We start from the raw sequence: 19,251 nt of genomic DNA, 5'->3' as shown, positions 1-19,251 counted from the left end.
TCGATAAACACATGAAAGGAAAAACAAAAACCTTTCCTCTAATTATATAATATGATGTATCCCTCGTAGTACAAGATATTGAAAATTTTCACAATCGATCACAATGAATGTAGATATTCTCTCACTTAGAACAAAAATTAGAATAAACATAAAAGTTCGTGCGTTGCCTTAAAAGTAAATCTAAATCCCGCCGTATAGCGGGAAAGCAAAAGCAAAAACATTATCAATTCAATTTGTTTCACTGCCACAGTGCCACTTTAGAAAAATACAAATATATACATATTATATGCTATTATTTACAAATTTCTTGCGTAATTTGAAAATCGAATCTAATCATGCGTTCTTAGTGGCAGACATTTTTTAAAGAAAAAAGAAATATCATTGCTTTTCTGCTATTCTGCATGTTTTTAATAAAAATGATAAAATAAAAGTGTAAGTGAATAATACCAGAAGTGATTTTTCAAGGTAAAAATATTTTTAGCGTTATAAGTAAACAGTATCAGAAGTGTTTCATTAATATTTCCTTCTTTTTAAGGGTCATGTTCTCTTTTCTACTAAAAAAAAAAAAGAAATGCTAAGGAGACTAATAGGATTCTCCATAGATTTATGTCATCCCACATTTTAATGTTAATTTTCATATTAACATTATAAAATATTATGCAAAAAATATAAGGTGATAAACAATCTATGAAGTAGTTCCATTTTTAAAAGAGTCTCAGTAACATTTATCGAAATGAAAAGTAAAGATAAAGAAGAGTCACATTTGTATATACTATATCCAAATGAACTACTTTATTTTACCAGATGGCCTTGGATTACAATCCACAACCATATCATAAGAGTACTTGGGGTATGAATATTACTTCATTTGAATCTGTTTTAGGGATCAATATCAATTCACCATAAAACCCTAAAAAATAATAAAAAAACATGTAATCACTAAACAATATCGTAAAATCTTCAGAGAACCTCATCATCCGTACGCCTACACATAACTAGTGTTGTAATCAATAAAAACGAGTTCGTTTTAAACTCCAATACACGAGTCATCTTTAATCACATATGTGGTATACAGATGACGTGGTGTCCTGACCAGACACAAGAATTTCTCTCATTTTCCTCAACTTTTTGCCACAGAAGGTGTTCATTGGTCAAAAATTCCTATTGGCCAAAAAAGAAGGATAATAACTAATTTACTTTGCCCAAAAAGGTGATGCCGTTTGCCTCAAATAAAAGGAAAGTTAAAGATTCATCCTCAAGGAATCGTTTTTTTGCATTTCCAAATCAGAAACACTCAGAAAAATAAAGGAAAGAAAGAAAGAAAGGGTGACAAAAAAAGAATTGTTGAGTTTGCTTCTAACTGAAACAATGGATTCGCACAGCCCCAATTAATACCGCTTCTTGAAGCAACCAATCCCCCCAATCCCCAATGCCAAATTATTAACCTACCTAGTTGGTGAGAAACTGGTGCTTTACTGCTTGCTCTGATCATGGAGGAGCTGGTGCTGCACAACCTGTTTTCCGGCGACCGGGCGGCGCAGATTGAGGCAGCGACGGAGCTGGGTAAGCTGAAGAGCAAGCAGAGGCACAAGTTGGCAGAGAGGGGCGTTATGGTCCCGTTGATTTCGATGCTGCATTCGGAGGATGTCGAAGCCATTGAAGCTTCTCTGTTTTCTCTACTTAGTCTTGCCTTTGGTAGTGAAAGGTTAGTCCATATACTGTATGAATCCTACAACGTCATTGTTGCGCCAAGTCTTCCGTTAACTCCAAGCATTTCATATTTTTTCTTAAAGTCTCATGGATCGTAAAATTTGTGAAAAAGCCTAAAACTTTTCTCTGTTATGTATGATTTTTAATGGGGACTCTTCCTTGTGCTGTAAGATTGAATTTTTCCTTCACTTTTCTAACTTTGCAGAAACAAGAGTAGAATTGTGAAGTCCGGGGCTTTACCGGCGTTGCTAAACCTCCTCCGCTGCGAAAGCAGGGCGGTGATCGAGCTCACGATAGCGGCTTTTTTGATCCTTTCGTCTTGCAAGGGAAACAAGCTACCGATTGCATCGGCCGGAGCCATCCAACTAATAGTTGAACTTCTCAATCAAGACTATGCTGAAGGCATCAGCCTGCAAGCCAGACTCGACGGCATAGCCACGCTGCACAACCTCTCGACCTGCCATCAGATTATTCCGTCTTTAGTTACTTCGGGCATAGTGTTTTCGTTGCAACAAATATTCCACGGCTTGGAAAAATCAAACCAACTGGCTGAGAAGGCAATCGCGCTACTTGACGACATCGTTTCTTCATCCGAGACTGCGCTCGAGGAAACTGCAGCTACGTGCGGTGCAATCCAGGCACTAGTTGAGACAATTGAAGAGGGATCGACGAAATCCAAGGAGCACGCAGCGAGAATCCTCCTGCTTATATGCCAGAGCTGCAGAGAAAAGTACAGAGGACTGATACTGAGGGAAGGAGCAATGCCGGGACTGCTTCAGCTGAGCGTCGATGGGTCGTGGACGGCTAAAACCACGGCACGGGAGTTGCTGTTTCTTTTGAGAGACTGTTCCAACTATGGTTCGAGAAACAAGCAGTCGAGGAACAAGGTTATAGAGCAGATTATGGAGGAAATCGATGCCGAAGGTGAGAGAGTTGCGGGGACAAGTACATCGGCACAGAGGCTGGTGGAGGAGATGCTTTCAAAGATCAGCATCGGACGATGATCGCAACCAAACCCTGAGCTTTGCCGTTAGCGATGTAAATATAGCCGGAAAAAATAGTTCAACCAGATTAAGATGTTAACACATAGTCGTTTATCTCTTTTATTAAAATTTAACAGAAAATTTGACATAATTGACGGTTGAATTAAAAGTCTAGCAGGCAAATCGAAAACAATCACAACATAGAAAATACCGCATCAACAATTAGCAAGCAGTTTCATACAAATCTCTCACTGTTAAGACAAAACTATTCAACAGTATATTGGAACAACGAATTTCAGTTGTGTAAGCAAACCATGGAAAAGAACAGTGAAAATTTTTGTTACTGTATATGGCTTTGCTTCGGGGATTCATCCCACCCTCCGAAAAATAACGTATAGTGTACATTCTCCTTTCATATAAGAGAATGGCTCGGAGGATTATTTAACTGACGTTTATAACATCTTTCTACAAGAAAATAGGGTCTCTATGCCGGTGGCAAAACCCAACAAGGATTTGATTACGTTTCAGCCTGACCTTCTATAAAAGCTGTAGGCCACAGCCACTGTTGCCACTGCTCCAACCACCGCAGCAGCTGCAAGAACATCACTTTGCTCCCATTTCCCAATCAAGCTTGACAGCTTCCCCGAGGCATGCTTCCTGGCACACGCCTCTGTGGTCTCTTTCAGCTTCTTTTCCTCACTTCCACCTTTCTGCTCCAAACTTACTTCTTTGCAGCATGTAAATCCATTACTATCAGCACCCTGGCAACAGCCCGAAAAGTTCTCATTACTCTGAATCTGATCGACGTTTTCTTGGTGAGTCTGGTTGCCATTTTCTTGGGGCTTCTCCTCGATTTTCTTACTTTCTCCTCCATTTGGAAGCCTCGGGCCATTTATTTTTATAGCTTCATCAGAAGATGCTCCCATTTGGCCCCTGTAATGAATGAAATTGAATTTCGTGTTCAGCTATTTAAAGATTCAATTCTAAGTTTCGTTAATAGCAATTAAGTAACGCAGACTAGATCTGCTTTGCTTTCCCCATCTCTGTCTAGTGCCTCCTTGACCCCATCTCCCCTTCCTGAAAACCACTCTGGTTTGGTTTACTAATAAAAAGAGTTGTCTGATTTGGTTCACTGAGATGATCTAGCTATCAACTATTCATCCCATGAAGGTAACACACACCTTGACAGAAAGAAAAACGTTACCATTTCCTTGCATATGAGAATCTAAACAAAATGCACTCATCCTATGAAATAGAAATAAGAACAAATATCTCCTTGACTGTTTGTTTTTCAATGTGTGGTGATGATACTTCTGACAAGTTCACTTACCTAAATTTCCTTACGATTCTAATCTTCGCAGAATCAGTAACATGATAGTCAAATGTTATATACCTAATACCCAGAGGAATGCTACGCTCCATAAAAGTTCCTCCATGTTAATGTAACTCTATATCGCTAATCTATCATACAAGACTAGAAATAATCAGCCGTAGAAAATAAAACAGAAGCTTCAGTTTCAGTGAAATTTTCATCGGAAGGCAGTAGGCAAAATTAAAAACACACAAACCTCCAAAGTCGCTCTATGATCTCTCCCTTCCCAATATGCTGATCAAGCAATTCCGGCACATCATCAGGAGTGACGTAGCCATACCTGCAATTTGTAATACAGACTACTCAAATTCCTTCATCCAGTCCAATATGATAAATTTTAAATTGTTATGATCCGGATATTACCAGTGGCCTGTTATGCTTCCATCTGAACCTGGGCTGTAAATAATCAAGTTTCCAGCATACTTGTGGCCTCCAATGTGAGAGCAAGGAATAACAAACACCTGATTCGTCAGTCCTCGCAACTCAGTCTCCTCTTTGAACTTATCAATCAGAACAGGTCCACAAACACCACATCTTTTATCTCGACTACCATGTGCACATACAAATACATGGGAGCCAGTCAATGCCTCTTGCACTCCAGAAGCCCATGGTTTATCATTCACAAGGACATCGTCAACAAAGTTGTCCACATCCGACTCTTTCAAGCCCCTTTGATCAAGAAACAAAAGCAACCTCAGAATCACAAAAAGGAATTTACAGGAAACAATAACGAAAAACTCTTCAATTCCTTGTAAGACAAGGAATTAGTCATAAACTTAGCATTAAATTCAATTTCTATAACTAATTTCAGAAGCTAATACATCTAATTATCTATTTAGTTCAGTAAATTCAGCACAATTTCGTAATCAAAAGAAAAGTCGAAACAGAAATAAAACACTAAATGCGGTCGTAACTTGCATTCAATCAATTCCATGAAAAATCTCCAAAACACACTAAATTAGGTCGATTTGTGACTTGAAATCGGAAAATCATAAACTCTATCTCTAGCTAGCAATCATCGAAATCTCCAAGTCAAATAAAGCAAATCTGAGGCATCAAAACACCGCTCACTGGTCAATTATCTAAATCCTATAAATTCCGATTAAAATTAAAGCAATACAGAACAAAAACCTCAAGAAATCAACGTGAATTTACTTGTATTTGATCATTTGCGGGAAAATCAACACATCGCCGTCGGAAAACTCAGTTCCTTCGCGTCCTTCAATTACTGTCAGCAACGTCTATCAAAAACAAAGAAACAAAGTAACGGAGTCAACTCAGCTCAACACCAGAACTCAGTATCTCCAGGAAATAAGAAACGGCAAGAAAAAGCGATCAGAAACGCCGACGAATTGAGCTGGAAAACGGACCTTAACGGCTATGTCGTTCTTGCGAGCTTTGAGAGCGGAGGCGAAGAACTTAGGGAGCGGATCGGACTCAGAGCCTTCGACGCGCGACGGCCAGGCCTCGGGGCTCTTGTAGCAGAGGAAGACGTGGCGGTCGTAGGCGTTGACTGTGCCGGCAAGCTTTTCCTTGAACATCTCCGATCTCTTGAAACCGTACGTCTCGTCTTCTGCCGCGGGAACGGCGGCGGCGAGGTCGTCGGAGGCCATTGCTACAGTTCGAGGAGGCGGAGGCGGAGGAGGAAGGGGTTTTGAGAGGGTTGAAGTTGGAGGAGTAGACAGGGAAAAGATGAGAGAGAAAGAGCGTTGTTGTTTGGTTGTTGGTGTTGATAATATGAGGAGGCTGAGGAGGGAACGGTGGTGTCGGTATGGGCGTAGGTGCGCAGTGCGCATACGGCTCACGATGAGGTTTCTGAAGATCGGGATCGGGACTTGTGGGACTGGACGGTGAATGGGAGTGGGGTACTGTGCTTGGGGATCAAGCGCGTGGTATAGTGTATGAGAGCGTGTGCACAACTCGCTTCAATAGCAATTATTGCTGAATTTTCGGTTTCAATTAAAAATGCAATAAATAGTCAAAAAGCCGTATACGATACGAGTCATTTTTTTGAATAAGCCGTATTCAAGTGATTGTCCCTAACACATGTCAATTATTAAGAAAAATTTGTAAAAATGGTATTTTACCTTACTAAAAAGTGCAGTTATGGTCATTTACGTTAATTTCATCAAAATGAGTCATGTTGAAATGATATTGCTACAATTGAGTTAAAGTTGGGGCGCCATTACTCCAATTGGTATAAAATTGAAGGACTATTTTTCTAAATGAGTTAAAGTTGAGGAACTATTACTTCAATTCTTTTCATTTGGTTTTTCATATTTGCTCCTTGATTCAGCTTTGTGTGCATTGCATGTGACTCATTTTGAAGGAAGTTATAACGGAATTGATAAAAATGATCATAGTTGCACGTTTTGATAAGTTAAATAACAAATGGTTCAGATGAGGAAACATTACTTGAATTGGATTAAAATTGATGGATCATTAGTACAATTTCTTCAATTATTAACTAGTATTTGTGAGACCCCTACAAGCGTTTGTAACTTTTATCAATTTAAAATGAGGTTGTTTTAAATAAATAATTTGTTATGCCTCACGTGCCACTATTGACATATACCAACATAAATATTAAATAGTAATATATATATATATATATAAATAAAGGGAGAAGACAAAAATGAAGAATCTAACACCTAAATTACCCCTCTCACATTAAGATTCAAAAAATAAGAAACAAAATTTACAAAAAATAATCTCATATAGTGGAGCTGTGAGTAATTCATTTATTATTTTTGAAACACAACTAACAAAAATAATAAATAAATAAATAAAAAGAACCACTTGCGGAATGCTAATTTTATTCGAAAGTAAACTTGTAACACAAGTAAACTTGATCTATAGACCTTTAAACTTCCCATTTGATTTCTTGTTGATGTTGATGTATATTCCTCCTTTTAATCTCTCCGAGATTATATAAAAAGGAGCTAAAAGATATTTCGTGCACGCAAAAATGGAAGGTCCTACAAACGGAGGAGGACCCACTCTCTGCACCCGGGCAGTGGGGTACAAGCGCGTCGGTCTAAATCACCCAACGGTGCACCACCAATTATATTTTTGTGATTCCCTGCTGCCTGTAGATTCCTTGGTGACGTGGCGACCAGCAATTGGGCCTCCACATTCTGTCATGAAACAGCCCGGTCATTTCGTTGATTAAGTCGAGCCTTTAGCCCAACGTGGACAACTTCTAATTGTTTCTTTTATTTATTTCTTGAGATCGACTTTTAATACTCGATTTAATTTGTTTATTTGGTGAACTAATATTCAATTTAATTTGTCAATGCAATGACGTTTTTATTTTGATTTTTCACGTTTGAGTTTTGGATGCTCAGGATCTTGTCTCAATTCGGTGCGATAAAGTCCAAGCAAGACGTGAGGAGAAGGGCAAAGCTTGTTCCGAAGGTTTCATTTCGCTTTAAAGGATAACGAGGAGAGAAGCATACTAGAAGGCCCTACTGGAGCCGTAATATATTATATTATTCTTGTGATGTTGTTTCAATTAAATAAAATATTAAACCTCGCACATATATGGGTGAGTCTCCTATCCTTGCCGTTGTTGACCACTCTCTTGTTATTTTCAACAATAATTCAATAAAATATAGGGGATGGTCGACATTTAAGGGATTGTAAAGAATGTATGTCTATGAAAGGAAAGAGATGCGTAAAAATCATTTCTATTAAATAATGTGTAAGATTTAATCCTTGTTATATCTTTGTGTTTTCTTTTTTGACAAACAGTAATATTAGTGGGTTAAATTGTTAAATGTTAATCGAACCCCTGCACCAGGGTGCATAGACATTATAGCTTTCCGCTGCTGCGATAAAGCAACATCTGCCTGTGTTGTTTAAGTTTCTCTTTCAATTATTTATGTTGAAAGCAAGGAAATAGTATTAGCAGTGTCAAATTACAACCCTAATCGGAAAACATCTTGTTGGCCGGACCTATTTGACTGTTCCGAGCAGTATACAGGCCAAAAGAAGGACAATACGGTAACGAATTGAATTAGGTATTCATTCCTCATTTTTCCAATGCAATTGCATTTCTTCAATCTCAGGAATTTACCAAATTGTAATCCTTGCAATGGAAAGGAACCATTGTGTACATGTAGCAACCACAGGAATCAGTTGGGAGACTTGTTTTTCATCAAAGGGAAACAAAGGTTAAGAATCAAAAGAAATCGATCTCTAAATAATTACCAGATGGCTTCAGATCAACGCCCGGCATCTTCCCGTTCATGGGTTCTTTCGGAGTATCAGGAGTCTCGAGAATGTAGTGCTTTGGCACCTGAGGTGGAGTTGTACAGCGAATTAGTGCCCAATTCACGCTTTGGAAAAACGGATGCTGTTTAACTTCTGTTGCTCCCCTCCTATATGCAAGACGATGCTGTGGTTCTTTTACGAGTAAACCTCTGATCAGGTCCCTGGCTGCAAAGCTGACAGAAGGCGACTCTGGAAATCTTAACGGCTGGCCAACCACATTAAACAAAGTAGCCCGGTTTCCCTGCCCCTTGAATGGAGTTCTTCCAAACAAAAGCTCGTAGAGAAAGATCCCAAATGTCCACCAATCCACAGCGCTGCCATGGCCTTCACCTTTAATGATTTCAGGTGCCAAGTACTCGTGTGTTCCCACAAAGGACATTGATCTAGCACTCGTTGGTTCTGCAACGAGCTCAGGGAGAGGGCTCGCTTGATTGTGGACATCATTATTATTCTTCTTCACTTTGGTCTTTTTATCTTTCTTGGGCTTGCCCGTGAAAAAACGTGGACCAAAACATGTGGGGGTAATGCAATCTGGCTGCATCACACAAGTTGGCTGTATGCATGCAGGCTGAACACAATATGCTGACTTCTTTGTCTCCAAGCTTAAGTTTGAAGATCTCACCAGGGTGGGGGAAACTGCGCATCTTAAAGAAAGGTCGAAATCTGAAAGCATTATATGTCCATCTTCCCTCACCAAAACATTCTCTGGTTTGAGGTCTCTGTAAATGATCCCGAGCATATGCAAATACTCCAATGCAAGAAGAACTTCAGCCACATAAAACCTGCAAAAACAAACGGGAAATTAACACACTAGAATTGTTATCATTAGCATGTCTCCAGCCCAGGCAAATAAATGTGTGCAAACACTTGATATCCTTCCAGTTTATAGGTTTACTCCATTTTCTCTCAAGGGTTTTATTGAAATATGATTCCTTTTGCAATCTAAACTGAACTGTGTACGTGTGTCCTAAATTAAATGTGTACGTGACTCTGTGAGAGAGGGAGGGATGACGGGAGAGTTCTACATCCGGACCATCAATCCTACAAAGACAACCTTAGTAATCACCGAGATACCACAAATTTCCTTTTATGATATAAACGACACCGAACAATATGTTCAAACAAGTTACAACGGGGAGCTGCATAGAGTCATATTTTGGAATGGCAAAGCATATACGAGTTGATAGTCCATACAATATTTTGAGCATGGTTTCAAGTTTAACTTGTTTTTCCACCAAATATTTTCCTTGGCTAAAACAACTGTTTCTATATTTGTAAGAACGTAATGGTTTAGTCAATAATGCGTGTGCTTCTTCATTTTCTTCCTCGTTCGTATAGAGAATAAGGTAATTCGGTGGTTTAATATACATGGTCATTGTAAACTGAATGGATAAGAGTGAAGGAATATCTAACCTGGCAGCATGCTCTGGAAAATGCTTCCCGGGTTGTTTTTGTCTGAGTGCATGAAGATCACCCCCGGGACAAAACTCCATCACCAAACAAGATACCTTCTCTGTCTCAAAGTGTGTATACAATGTTGGCAGGAAAGGATGATCCAGGGATTGCAGTATCTCCCTCTCTGTCTGAGCCCTAAGAAGCTTTTTCCTACTTGCCAGTAATGCTTTATCCATAACCTTCATGGCGAAGTAAGTTTTAGTGCCAATCAGTTCAGCTAAATAAACACTGCCTATATCTCCACATCCCAGTGTCCTCAGCAACTTGAAATGCTCCTTACCTAGCGTTCCATCATGATGAGATCGTGCAGCTTGCACCGCTTCCCATCTAATATCATTTGCCTTGTGGGGCTTGTTCATGGCATTGCTCAAACTACTGGAGCTGCTCTCATCGCTAACATCGCTGCCAGTGCTGCCTCTGTAGATGCTGGTCGTCCTGCTCTCAATAAGATCACACGAATTAGTAACTTCGCCGCTTTCAACAGACTTCTCCACACTGCTGGTACATTCACTGACTTCTGTGTTGGTGAAACTCTGCTTGGCTTCACAATACAGAGAGGCAGAATATAAACTGTTCTGAGGGCTTGCACAATGAGAAACGAAGTGGCTATTTTTCTGCCCGGCCACTACTTTATAAGGAACCAAACCGTGATTTCTAGATTCCAGATATCTACTCGAATCACAATCATTAACCGGATTCTTGTCACTTGATTTTGCTTCCGGCATTGAAACCTTGTTCAGATAAGAAGTTTCGGCTGATTTGTTAAGAACATCATTTGGGCCTCCATGTTCAAGTTTTCCTTTATTCGAACTGTGGTAATGTTTCCCCATATGGAGAAACTCTTCCTGCTGCATGCTATGATTAGTTGCCTTGTTGGGATTCTTTAGAATGTTTACAGAACCATTTGAATAGCTAACTGTCTTTACCGAATAAGTATGCGCAGTCACACAAGATGGCGACAAAATCCCGTCACTTCTCGATTGTTTTGGAGATGGGGGCTGAGAAGGACGAGCAGTCCCAGTTGTGGAAGGAGGGTTGTTGCCTACCTCCGGCGGTGCAGAATAGCGAATCTTCGGCAAAGAACTAACCCCATCAACCAGTGACTCCATGGCTTTCACACAGTCACTGTCACTGTAAATTCCAACTGAGCACAGTGATTATATGAGATGTAATTATCTCTCTACTAAGGGCATTAATTACACAATCATCAACTTAAATGTCTTCCAAAAGTCAAATTAACAAGGCAGATTGCATCAGAGACGTCGATTCGAAACAAAGAATGCAAATTAAAATTTAAAACAAAACATAATCAACAAAAAATCTGCAAGAATATATACAATTAAAGAAAATCCCGGATGAACCGAAATTCAAGATACGAGCTTTAATTCACAATCAAATCAATAGCAGCAAGAAAAGGAGGAAAATCCATTCCATTGACAATCCAAGGCTGCAAGAAAATGATTAATTGACAAAATTTTGAACAAATTTCTCTTCTTTTGAAAACCCAGAAACCCAAATTCTCCAGTGATTGAACCCAAGTTCTAATTTTGATTCTTTCCAAAACCAAACCCGACTTTTCATTTTCTTTCTTTTCCCACAGTTTCTCGGTAACCAAACAGCACAGCAACGCAAAAGAACCCAATTAGCCAAGGAGTGCTTAGAAAAATTACCTGATCAGAGGAGAGAGAAAGCAGACGAGAGAAAGCAATCTTGCATGGCTGGCTGGTGGGTACAATGAGAGAGAGGGGGAGAGGAGAGAGAGACCCAAAGAGCGAGAGCTCACAGAGAAAGTGAAACACCTTTGAGGGGGTCTCTGCTTTCTGTCTGTTATCCTGTTATCTTTTGGATTTCACTGAAGAGCTTCAGATCCGATCGACCAAGAAATCCAGAGGAATCAAGCAACAAGGCAACAATGCGAAAAAAATATAGTAATAAACTTATGAATTTTTAATTTCTGGGGAGAGCAGAAAGTTGGAGTTTCTCTGTTTTTTCCGTCGCGGTGTGGATTTGAGAGAAATACGAAGCCAAAATTCGCAAGCAAAGCGTACGAGCTTAAAAAGCCGTCTTTGTCTTCGTATGTTTGTTTTTTTCCCCTCTGTTTTTTGTTCTCTAAGAAAAATAATAATAAAGAAAAAATGGAGGAAAGAACGTCTCTCTGCTTTTTTTTTTTTTTTTTTTCTTTTTCTTGTTCTTGTTTTTGTAAAAAAAAAAAAAAAAATCAACTTTTGGGGTTACTATTTTCTGATTTTGGGCACCTTCCTTTTTGATTTTGGGGTCACCACTTTTAATTTGTGATTATAAAAAAAAAAAACGAATACGTTAGTGAGTTAAATAGAAATATTTAATTGGTAGGAATAGAGAAATTTGGAGTTTGAACCCGCATCAAGATGCATAAACACAATTATTTTCAACCACTGCAGTAAAGAGACATCAGCTCATACATCTTTTTAAAGACAATTGTGCCATCCATTTTATCCAATATATGATAGAACATAGGTCCTCACCATTGTTGTCACATCCCGGCCCGGGGCGGATCACTTCCCCCGCCCGGGGCGGATCACTTCCCAGGCCCGCTCTACCACCGTAGCACGATATTATCCGCTTTGGGCTTACCATTCCCTCACGGTTTTGTTTTTGGGATCTCACGAGCAACTTCCCAGTGGGTCACCCATCATGGGATTGCTCTAGCCCATTTCTCGCTTAACTTCGGAGTTCCTATGAAACCCGAAGTCAGTGAGCTCCCAAAAGGCCTCGTGCTCAGTAAGGATGAGAATATACATATAAGGATCACTTCCATGGGCGGTGTGGGATGTCACAATCCACCCTTCTTAAGGGCCCGACGTCCTCGTCGGCACACACGCGGCCAGGGTTAGGCTCTGATACCAAATTGTCACATCCCGACCCGGGGCGGATCATTTCCCGGGCCCACTCCACCACCAAAGCACGATATTGTCCGCTTTGGGCTTACCATTCCCTCACGGTTTTATTTTTGAGAACTCACGAGCAACTTCCCAGTGAGTCACCCATCATGGAATTGCTCAAGCCCCCTTCTCGCTTAACTTCGGAGTTCCTACGGAACCCGAAACCAGTGAGCTCCCAAAAGGCCTCGTGCTAGGTAAGGATGAGAATATACATATAAGGATCACTTCCCTGGACGGTGTGGAATGTCACAATTGTCACATTATCAAGCGTTCTTTCTTCTCAAATATTATTTTATTTTCTCCCTAAATTCTAATTATACAATGCTTTTTATTAAATTTTAATTAAATCTAATCTAAAGAGTGGAAAAAATCCAACATATGCTTGGCTACCGAAAGAAGGCCAGCAAGGCCTCCTGAAATGCATAATGCCCAATTAGAAATGAACACGTGGTCAAATAATTAAGAAGTTGAAAATTTGAACTGACATTTTTCTAATCAAAGAAACATGCGTCTAATTTTAATTGGATTTTCAGGAGGACAGTCAAACGTTAAGCCAAATGTAATTGGACAATGTTTTGATTGGGCTGCGACACCAAAATTCAGGGAGTAGATGGAGGACATAATTTTCATTTTTAAAACATTATTTAGGTCCAAGATAATTAAATTAAACTGTAATTAGTCGTAATCACATGGCGGTTAAGTAACATCACAAATCTCATTGATTTCTTTCGCGGGAACCAGGTGAGAGGCTCCACATGCATGCACGTGAACTGCAGCCACAAAGCACGTGGACGGCTGTCACGCCCGGCGCATGAATCTACGGTATGCCCGCGGTGAAACTAATAAAAATGTTTCATCTGGAAGGACAAGGGCGCCCGTTATCAAATGTTACCGAGCTTCGGCTATGCGTGCCCACAATGCCACGCCGCTGGGTCCCATTAGTTCAGCACATGGGTGGGCGAAGAGAAAATTTTCAGGGTATCGAGAGCATGACATGTTACATCAACTATTTAATTTTTTAACCAATTATATTATTATATTTCATGTTTTGGACTGTATTTTCAGCACACTAAATTCACGGTAAGATGATTTTATGTACTTTAGACAGTAAGCACACATGGAGTTTAATAGCAACTTACATAAAATAGATATGGTAATTGTAAAACGATAATGTATCGTACTATATTATTTGAAGATAAATTTATATTTGACATTGTATTTCGGAACATATTTTATGTAAGTCATTCTCATAAATTTTTCATACGGTAGTTGAGTGGGTGCCACATGATGGTGACCAGATACACGTAACATGTTTTCCTAAAAAATGTGGGTCCCGGGAGAAACCCACTTCCACAAACTTTGATTCCCATCGGACATCGGACGGTTTTAATTGCTTCCGGACAGCGATTGATGCTTTGCACCGTAAACTCTATGTGATGCAGAACACTTGGTTCTTGACACGTGTAATTATTAGGAGGGAATTTATACAGGATCTTAACCAGTGGGGACCAACATGCTTTGGGCAAATCATTTTCAATTTTCTCCAATTAACAAGGGGAAAAGATATTCTTTTCGGATTTCTTTCAATAAATTCACCCAATCAATTAATCCGAGTTTTAAAAATTTGATCCAAATATTATAAACATAGGATTTTTTTAAAAGTTATAATAACTTTAACCATTGGATCAAATTTCAAGCATCAGAATTGATTGATTGAATGAATTTAGTGTAAGGGCTTCGAAGAGGATCCCTTTCCTTGATAAGGATTGGTATTAGGAATCTTTCAAATATCTAATAAAGTCACGTGATGTCACTATTTTGTTCAAATTACAATATCGATATTTTTTTTAAAACTTATAACATATAAAATAGTAAACTACACAATTTGCGTTTTTGGTAGGCATAAAAATTTATGAGTGATATAGAGGATGCATAGACTTGTTTCAAACTCAAAAATCTTAACTTCCTTCTTAGCATCAAAACATATTGACTCATGTTTGAAACTCATTGACCAAACATGCTTAGCATACAAACAAGTAATTTTCCTTCAGGCACTCACATTGTCATGCGGTTTACCGATCCATATTTGTTATAACATACACAATTATGAAATTTCAGCATGATCAATTATATTGTAGCAAGTGAGCCACGACAGAGTGGTCCAGTGGTTGAGAACAAATATCAAGGCCATATTCCACAAGGCACATCCTGAGTTCAATTCATGACGTTGCGCACTAAGGTAGACTGCAGTGGTGAAGCCACCGCTTGGTCCCCTTTTGAAGGAAAACAAAAAATTGTATTGTAGCATGTGAATTAGTAACATTACGATGTACATCCCACTAAAAAAAAATCTCCATACAAACTAGAAGCATTAATAAAGAAACATTCTGCATTCTGATGATATTATAAACATTCCTTTCCTTCTCTGTAAATGGAGGGCAAGGAATGTGATGAGGAAACTAAAGAACAATCCAGTTCAATTATTTTGAGATTGTGTGGATGGAACTTAAACGAAAGATGTCAAGATTGTTCTAGCAAATTATCTAGGTACAAATTTAAGATGTATCTCGCTGTTGACAAAACATCGAGCCTCTTCTCGCTCGGTTCATACTTCCCCTTCCGGAGCTGGTACCGATGAGTTACGGCTGAGATTGTGTATGTTTGGCCTTCTATTGTCACACTGTCCCCACAATGTAGGTTCTGCAGCATGGAAGGTGCAATAAGAATATACACAAGGAAAATCAAGAGAAAAAAATAGCTACCTCAGCAGCAAGTTTGACTAATCATGCATCTGTAGGGCCTGCTGCTCCCCCATAGATGAACAAACAGAGTAATATCGACAAGAAGACACACTTAATCGAACTAATCATATATATTTCCATGAGTGAAACCAACACAACAGAGTAATAGCGACAGCATGACAGACAGAAACAATCAGTTTGGACGCACGTATAGTTTGAGGGAAGTTCCGGTGCAGTTTCCTGGTTTTCTGAACTAGTGCATAGGGGCGTCCTCTCCCCGGATAAATGTGATGAAGATTGAACAGTGGGACAATAAGATAACATGGCGTCCAAATCTTCGGATACAACAAAGAAGGGCTTGCTTGTCCTTTGTACATAAACCCTTATGATAGTTTCGCACAGCTTCAATGGTTCTTCCGCTTCCAAGATAAAAAAGACACAAAAAGAAACAAAAACGACGCAAGGCAAAGACTTTGATCACCTCATCATCTCTCTGCAGAAATCGGCAAACTATGTCTTTGTGTTCTTTAAGCGTGTGCAACAAGGACCGAAACTTATTTCTTACAGCTTCTCACAGTTTTTGACAGATCTAAGTCGATTCAGTAAAGGGTCTACGCTATCGCTATATGAGTTAGAGGAAGAGACCATGTTTTTACCCAAGAGAAGTACTACTTCAGAAAGGTTTTCACACATTCAAAATCCGACTAATACCAACATGCCAAGCTGTCGATACACATTTAAAAGTGGACGTCTCACAGCCTCAGTACGGTTTTGCCTTTCTCGACGGCACAGAGATGGGTAAAGTGGGATGCATTGGGGTTCAATCTCGTCCAGAAACTATAAAGCGCTTCCTCTTCGGGACACTTCCCAAAATCATCGCCAACACCAATCCATCGGAACAAGCGTATATGCCACTCCTAGAGCAAAATGGCTTTCAGTTACCAACTCTTTCAAGTTTCAATACATCGATCATGCAGCTTCTACCAAATTGGCACTCGAAAGACTTCCTTTTATAAAGCCAATTTGTACATCTGTGTCATCCTAATCGACGTCATTCGCGCTTAATCATTACACTAATCGAGTTTAAACAGCTCATAATACAATTAAGATAATAACCAAGAGCAAATGCAGCAGCAGCACATGCATACTCCCCACTCAACAGACATTCACAGATTCAGAACTGATCCCCAAAATTATTAGTTGGATTTGAATCCCTTTTACCACAAGTTCCAATCTGTCTAATATTTTTAATATCATAGAGATTTGAAGTAAGAACGAAGTACCGACTGTCGACTAACTGACGCCCTTCCCTCCTTTATCCTGGCTTGGGACCGGGCCCGGTAACATAAGATAAACTTATTTGAATCCCTTTTGCCACAAGTTCCAATCTGTCTAACATTTTTAATATCATAGGGATTTGAAGTAAGAACGGAGTGCCTACTGTCGACTAACTAACGCCCTCCTCTCCTTTATCCGGGCTTGGGACCGGGCCCGGCAACGTAAAATAAACTTATTTGAATCCCTTTTGCCACAAGTTCCAATCTGTCTAACATTTTTAATATCATAGGGATTTGAAGTAAGAACGGAGTGCCTACTGTCGACTAACTAACGCCCTCCTCTCCTTTATCCGGGCTTGGGACCGGGCCGGCAACGTAAAATAAACTTATTTGAATCCCTTTTGCCACAAGTTCCAATCTGTCTAACATTTTAAATACTTTTTTATATTTTAATTTCTTATCCAACCACGCAATTGCAATTCCTCAAACAAAAAATAAATAAATAAAAATTCGCAGAAAAGGATTAGTAATTTGGAGCAATAATATCCGAGCAAAAATTTAAGGACTTACGGATGGGAAGCAACGAACGCCGAGGTTCTTGGGCGGAGGAGTAATTTCGATGACTTTGTAAGGGTCATAGTTATCTCGATTCTTCTCCCTCTTTCTGCAGGAGACTTGAACCAGCTACAAGAACAAACAATGGCCACAGAAAATGGAGATTTTAGCCATTTATTTATAACTATATAAATAAATAGAAAGAAAAAAATCTATGAAATCTGTGTGCACCTTTGGACGTGGACTCAGGCTCAGATTCCAGGACGCCATCGCCATTCTCTCTCTTTCGCGCGCGCGCCTTCTCTATCTGTGGCTAATACCCGACGCAGACCAGCTCGGAGAAAACGCACGCCTGCCAGAAATATAATGGACAGAGATCTGATTCGAGCCTTTCAAATTTGAGGTATTTATCAATTTCCTCCCTGAACTTGTGACCATTAGCCAATTTCCCCCCTCAACTTTAATTTTGGTCAATTTGCCCCCTCAACTCTCATAATTAGTCAATTTCCCCCTTCAACTTTAATTTGGCCAATTTCCCCCCTTAACTCTCAAAATTAGTCAATTTGCACCCTACTGTTAATTTTTTTTTATTTTAATTTTCCATCTATTCTTTTCTTAATTTTCAATCTTTCTAATAACTTCCAACAAAGTACTAAAATTAACATAAACTCACTTGCATAATATAGGGTAAAATATACAAAAACATAATACAATTAGTATGTGATATGGGTTGATTATAAGAAAAAGTTATGAATCGGGTTTAAAGCATGTAGAAGAAGAAATAATAACAAAAAGATATAATAATCCTAAACTTATGGATCATACCTATTTCAATAAAATGCGTTTTTCTTAATAAGGAGTCGAAAATTATTAATAGACTAGCCATTTTTTTCACTAAAGCTCGATTCTCTGCAATTTACTTGAACTTAGCTTTCACTTTTATAAAGAAAATTGTATTCACATACAAAAATTTACACATCAATCCTTTTCGTTATCAATTTTGTTTAGTCAAAAATCAAATAAAATTACTCCATACTGATTTATTATGACTAATAATATTATCTATGATAAATTGTAAAATTCTAAATTTTAATCTATTTGTAATAGGATAAAGATATAGGAACATGATTAACATACATCTTATTTAGTTTCTTACACACACTTGTTTAATTATGATCAAATTAAAAAATTAATAGTAGGGTGCAAATTGACTAATTATAAAAGTTGAGGGGGGAAATTAGCTACATTAAAGTTGAGGGGGGAAATTGACTAATTATGAGAGTTGAGGGGGGAAATTGGCCAAAATTAAAGTTGAGGGGGGAAATTGGCTAACGGTCACAAGTTAAGGGGGGAATTTGATGAATACCTCTACAAATTTTATCAAACATCTCTTAAAAATTATAATAATTTTTACCATTAGATAAAATTTAAAAGGTACGAATCACTTGATCAAATAATATTAGTGGAAGAGATCGAAAGAGAATGTTGAATAAAAAAAGTATCCAAGATAACTCTAATGATCCCAAGAAAAAGAAAATAGAGCACACTCTTAAAGAAAGCTCACAAAACAAACTAATTAGCAAAACCTTTCTTATTTAGCTCTAGGCTTTGTTTTTCCTTGGATGATATACAATGCTTGAGGACTTGGGTATTTATAGCAAACCAAATGAAAGCTACACCACACACTTACTTCACCTACAACATCCACCTACTTCACCTACAACCTCCATTTACTTCACCAACCTCACACACTTACTTCACCAACCTCACACACTTACTTCACCTACAACATCCACCTACTTCACCTACAATTGACATTGATTCTCAACAGAGAATCTATTTCCAAATATAATTTCTCTCTTTTTTTATTAGGAGTTTTAACGAAAAGTTCAAGGTACTGTTTACTTTAACAAAAAATCACATTTTTACACTAAAAAGTCAATCCTCGTACTATTCACTTCA

General features: G+C 38.7%; 4 protein-coding genes across 5 annotated transcripts; 1 reads left to right on the top strand and 3 right to left on the bottom strand.

The window, feature by feature from the left end:
- The first annotated feature begins 1,490 nt into the window (after positions 1-1,490).
- On the top strand, positions 1,491-2,714 carry LOC137709293 (U-box domain-containing protein 6). Its single transcript, XM_068448379.1, has 2 exons — positions 1,491-1,705; positions 1,916-2,714. The coding sequence occupies exons 1-2, from the start codon at positions 1,491-1,493 to the stop codon at positions 2,712-2,714; spliced, it is 1,014 nt and encodes a 337-aa protein (XP_068304480.1).
- A 159-nt stretch (positions 2,715-2,873) lies between these two features.
- On the bottom strand, positions 2,874-5,969 carry LOC137708002 (uncharacterized). The gene is made up of 5 exons (XM_068446962.1): positions 5,436-5,969; positions 5,221-5,306; positions 4,429-4,734; positions 4,262-4,345; positions 2,874-3,626 (listed from the first exon to the last, which is right to left on the bottom strand). The coding sequence occupies exons 1-5, from the start codon at positions 5,859-5,861 to the stop codon at positions 3,218-3,220; spliced, it is 1,311 nt and encodes a 436-aa protein (XP_068303063.1). The 5' UTR covers positions 5,862-5,969; the 3' UTR covers positions 2,874-3,217.
- A 1,958-nt stretch (positions 5,970-7,927) lies between these two features.
- LOC137708570 (protein kinase PVPK-1-like) lies at positions 7,928-11,857 on the bottom strand. Of its 2 annotated transcripts, none has more exons than XM_068447680.1 (3): positions 11,466-11,857; positions 9,754-10,939; positions 7,928-9,122 (listed from the first exon to the last, which is right to left on the bottom strand). In XM_068447680.1, the coding sequence occupies exons 2-3, from the start codon at positions 10,902-10,904 to the stop codon at positions 8,249-8,251; spliced, it is 2,025 nt and encodes a 674-aa protein (XP_068303781.1). In that variant the 5' UTR covers positions 10,905-10,939; positions 11,466-11,857; the 3' UTR covers positions 7,928-8,248. The 2 variants fall into 2 exon arrangements, with proteins under 2 accessions (XP_068303781.1, XP_068303782.1); XM_068447681.1 differs by having other exon boundaries at positions 9,754-10,926.
- Positions 11,858-15,057: 3,200 nt separating this feature from the next.
- LOC137708571 (uncharacterized) lies at positions 15,058-17,662 on the bottom strand. Its single transcript, XM_068447682.1, has 3 exons — positions 17,521-17,662; positions 17,305-17,418; positions 15,058-15,416 (listed from the first exon to the last, which is right to left on the bottom strand). The coding sequence occupies exons 1-3, from the start codon at positions 17,563-17,565 to the stop codon at positions 15,237-15,239; spliced, it is 339 nt and encodes a 112-aa protein (XP_068303783.1). The 5' UTR covers positions 17,566-17,662; the 3' UTR covers positions 15,058-15,236.
- Between the last annotated feature and the right edge of the window lie 1,589 nt (positions 17,663-19,251).

Source organism: Pyrus communis, chromosome 11 (assembly GCF_963583255.1).
Source record: "Pyrus communis chromosome 11, drPyrComm1.1, whole genome shotgun sequence".
Lineage (NCBI taxonomy): Eukaryota > Viridiplantae > Streptophyta > Magnoliopsida > Rosales > Rosaceae > Pyrus > Pyrus communis.
This window is presented reverse-complemented; position numbering and strand designations above follow the sequence as displayed.

Coding starts and splice junctions, on each gene's coding strand:
- LOC137709293 (XM_068448379.1), top strand. CDS start 1,491: ATGGAGGAGCTGGTGCTGCACAACCTGTTTTCCGGCGACCGGGCGGCG. Junction 1,706..1,915: donor CTTGCCTTTGGTAGTGAAAG/GTTAGTCCATAT, acceptor CTAACTTTGCAG/AAACAAGAGTAGAATTGTGA.
- LOC137708002 (XM_068446962.1), bottom strand. CDS start 5,861: ATGCGCACTGCGCACCTACGCCCATACCGACACCACCGTTCCCTCCTC. Junction 5,307..5,435: donor AGAACGACATAGCCGTTAAG/GTCCGTTTTCCA, acceptor TGTTTTTGATAG/ACGTTGCTGACAGTAATTGA. Junction 4,735..5,220: donor CCGCAAATGATCAAATACAA/GTAAATTCACGT, acceptor TCTTGATCAAAG/GGGCTTGAAAGAGTCGGATG.
- LOC137708570 (XM_068447680.1), bottom strand. CDS start 10,904: ATGGAGTCACTGGTTGATGGGGTTAGTTCTTTGCCGAAGATTCGCTAT. Junction 9,123..9,753: donor TTTCCAGAGCATGCTGCCAG/GTTAGATATTCC, acceptor TTGTTTTTGCAG/GTTTTATGTGGCTGAAGTTC.
- LOC137708571 (XM_068447682.1), bottom strand. CDS start 17,565: ATGGCGATGGCGTCCTGGAATCTGAGCCTGAGTCCACGTCCAAAG. Junction 17,419..17,520: donor GCCTGAGTCCACGTCCAAAG/GTGCACACAGAT, acceptor TTGTTCTTGTAG/CTGGTTCAAGTCTCCTGCAG. Junction 15,417..17,304: donor GCGTTCGTTGCTTCCCATCC/GTAAGTCCTTAA, acceptor TCCATGCTGCAG/AACCTACATTGTGGGGACAG.